This window comes from Populus trichocarpa, chromosome 10 (assembly GCF_000002775.5).
Source record: "Populus trichocarpa isolate Nisqually-1 chromosome 10, P.trichocarpa_v4.1, whole genome shotgun sequence".
Taxonomy (NCBI): domain Eukaryota; kingdom Viridiplantae; phylum Streptophyta; class Magnoliopsida; order Malpighiales; family Salicaceae; genus Populus; species Populus trichocarpa.
This window is the reverse complement of record NC_037294.2, coordinates 12,890,112-12,893,528: the sequence shown is the minus strand read 5'-3', so window position 1 is coordinate 12,893,528 and position 3,417 is coordinate 12,890,112. Positions and strand designations below refer to the sequence as shown.

General features: G+C 38.1%; 1 protein-coding gene across 1 annotated transcript; it reads left to right on the top strand.

Annotated features, from left to right (window-relative positions):
* The first annotated feature begins 272 nt into the window (after positions 1-272).
* LOC7459758 (plasmodesmata-located protein 6) lies at positions 273-3,139 on the top strand. Its single transcript, XM_002315825.4, has 3 exons — positions 273-1,218; positions 2,356-2,475; positions 2,640-3,139. The coding sequence occupies exons 1-3, from the start codon at positions 486-488 to the stop codon at positions 2,648-2,650; spliced, it is 864 nt and encodes a 287-aa protein (XP_002315861.4). The 5' UTR covers positions 273-485; the 3' UTR covers positions 2,651-3,139.
* Positions 3,140-3,417: the final 278 nt, after the last annotated feature.

The following is a 3,417-nucleotide window of genomic DNA, read 5'->3' as shown; positions in this document are numbered from 1 at the left end:
TTAAATACTTTTCATTTATATTAAAATAATCTAAAAACTATTTTACAAGACATTTTCAGACAAACTTAGACCGCACTATCGAACTGGTCATAAAGCTCCTCGAAATCTCAAATCAAAAGATGCAGCTTGTATATATATTAGCAAAATAATCAGCCATTTTCTTCTCTACCCACCCAGTACTGTATATAAATGAGTACGGTATATTTTTGGCAAAATTGAAAAACAAATCTAATAAAATGCAGATAATAATAAAGCTACAATCATATATACCGGTATGCTGCATATGCGAAGGAAGAACGGAAGTCCTTCTCTTACGCAAATTCTCCTCCAAGCAACAAACCCCCCACCCCGGCCCTCTCTTTCTGTCAGAAACATTACCATAGTTGCCAACAATCAGTTTTGCATATATTCATAGCCCTCAAAGATCACTACTGCCTGCTCTCTCCTTCTGATCTCTTCTTTCAAGGAACAAAGAGATCAAAAACATGTCTAGAATATTAACGATCACAACTCTTATTTCCCTTCTCACAATCACAGTCCTTACAGCCCCAGCTACTTCCTCTACAGACTCTTTTGTCTTCGGTGGTTGTTCACAGCTAAAATACACACCAGGTTCTCCTTACGAGTCCAACGTTAACTTGCTACTCACATCCCTTGTCAGCTCAGCCGCGTTCACCACCTACAACAACTTCACCATCAAGTCCCCCACACCACAGGACACTCTTTACGGTCTCTTCCAATGCCGAGGAGACCTCTCCAATGGTGACTGTGCTAGCTGTGTAGCTCGTGCAGTGAGTCAGCTCGGCACTCTTTGCCTTGACTCGAGTGGTGGCGCCTTGCAGCTTGAAGGGTGTTTTGTAAAATATGATAACACGACGTTTCTTGGAGTGGAAGACAAGACGGAGGTGTTGCATAAATGTGGGCCGTTGATCGGCTATGATTCTGATGAATTGAACAGGCGTGATGCGGTGTTGGGTTACTTGGGGACTAGTGATGGGTCCTACAGGCCTTTCAGAGTTGGTGGGTCCGGGGATGTTTCTTCTGTGGCGCAGTGTGTCCAAGATTTGAGTGCGAGCGAGTGTCAGGATTGTTTGTCCGAGGCGATCGGACGGCTGAAAACAGTCTGCGGGCCCGCTGTTTGGGGGGACTTGTACTTGGCCAAGTGTTTTGTGCGGTTTTCCAAAGCTGGGGCCTCCTCCAACGGCGGAAATGGACATGGTAAGCTGTTGCGCCACCCGGCAGGGTGGTGGTTTAAGGTTTCTTGTTTCTGGCTGAATAATTTTTGGTTTAAATTAATGAGTAATTTGTGAAAATCCCTATCTTGAATAATCTTGAAATTTACCTAATGGCAAATCTAGCCCGTGACAATTGATGCTGTAGTTTTACATGGTTATTTGGGTAAACTTCAAATTGTTCAAGATGGGTTTTTTTTTAAAGTAATTTTCTATATTTCCTTTCTTTTTTGTATTTATTTTGTTTTGGTTGTTACCCTTGTGCGTGTGTGTTAGAGAGCGGGAAGTTGGAAATGTTTCTCTCTTTTATCTGGTTAATGAGTGTTTGATGTGCTAATTTATTTTGATGAAACTGCCCCGCTGGTGTGATCCGATTTCTTGACGCATATTCAAGGTGAATGTGGCAGTGTTTAAGGAGATTCTGGAGCAAAGTTTATTGAATTTTGATTCAATACTCTTTTCTTGCAGAGTGATATATACAGTACTAGCTGTTTCGATCATGGGTCGGACATCAATTCCATAATTATATATCAAAATTACTGTTCTAGATTTGATGAATTTGGAGAACAAAACCCAAAAGGGAAGTATCACATAATCCTGCTGTATATTTCCATTGTCAAAGTAGTTGCACACACGCACATAAGGAAAAGCCCTCTAAAGTTCTTAATCACCACGCCATGATAAAATTAAAGCCCCACTTTTGAATTAATGCCTCACTAGGAACCAACAAAGGATCCAACGCAAATGAAATTATTATGGTCTTTGTTCACAGTCTTTGGTCCCCAGTGTCTGAGTTTCTATAAAGGTAGAACAGAGCATATGGAGGAGTTTTAATCAAATAATGTAGAAACTATTACCTCTAAAATTTCCAAAATGAACTGGGCATGTTCTTTACAGTAGCATAATCAATCTTTGTTGATAAATAAGTTGAAGCAATCAGTAAATTCTCTCTTCTCATGCAGAATGTTGGCCAGAAATTATTCACATGTAATTGGGTTCTCTTTACTGAGATGATCAGTGGCAGCTTAAATTTGTCATTGGCAGTAAGATACAGCAATTAACATAGGATTGCTAAGATAAGATGATGTCTAATTGCTTGGTTTGTGTTTTCTTTCTGCTGTAGATAACAGCGGAAATGATGAAGTTGAGAAGACACTTGCAATTTTGATAGGACTTATTGCTGCGGTTGCATTACTCATCGTATTCCTTTCTTTCTTTAGGAAAGTTTGTGAAAGAGAAAGAGGTAAGCTACTAATTGGTCATCTTTCTTTGCATCTTTACAGTTCTCTTTATTTTATTCTCCAAACATTGTCAAATCTTTTCATTTTTTTTTTGTTTTTTTTTAGGTTTAGTAGTTGTCAATACTCAATACTCTTACTTATATACGTGTCATCTTTCCATACGCAGGTTGTAAATAATATAATTTATGCAGAAAAAGATATTCAGGAAATGGGTTCCCTCTGGTCATTTCCTCTGCATTATGTGGCCCGATTGCTTCCCTTTGTTGTTGTGGTCTCTCCCTCCCTCCCTCTCTCTCTCTCTCCCTCCCTCCCTCCAGTTGAAGTTTCCTTCAAATTTCTCCTAAAGAAGCCTGGAAGGGTAAATAGAAAGATGTTCATGGAAACAGGTACCCTTGAAACAAGTAAAAAAGAAGAAAAAAAAAGGGTTTGTAATAAGGTGAAAAGGCCTAAAGACTCCGCACTCTCCTCTCTAGTCTTATAACATCAATGGTGGTAGTTCTCTCTCTCATTGTTTTGTATAAATAGAGATTGTGAAAGTGCTCTTTGCAACGCTGTAGTTAGTGCCTGAGATATTAGAGCTTTATACTTTGTTTTAATTGCAAGTGTTGTATTCACAAAACTTGTTAAATTTTATTTCAAGTCAATGTTTACTTTCCTTTCCTCGTATCTCCAACAAATTCTATATTTAGAAAACCTAAATCAAAGTCTGGTTAGAGTAAAGTTTTACTTTAAACTATTTTTTTAACTAAATTGACAATTTGTTTTTAACCATAGCTTTAATAGACCAACTGATATACTAATGACTTGAGTTTTGGATTAGGTCAACTCTGATAACCATGATAAATCATGCTTGTTTGCTAAAATTCTCTTTATTTCCTATCATGTTTACAAAGCAAACAGTTCCCTTTCCCTTTCCTTATATATATATATATACACACTTGTGT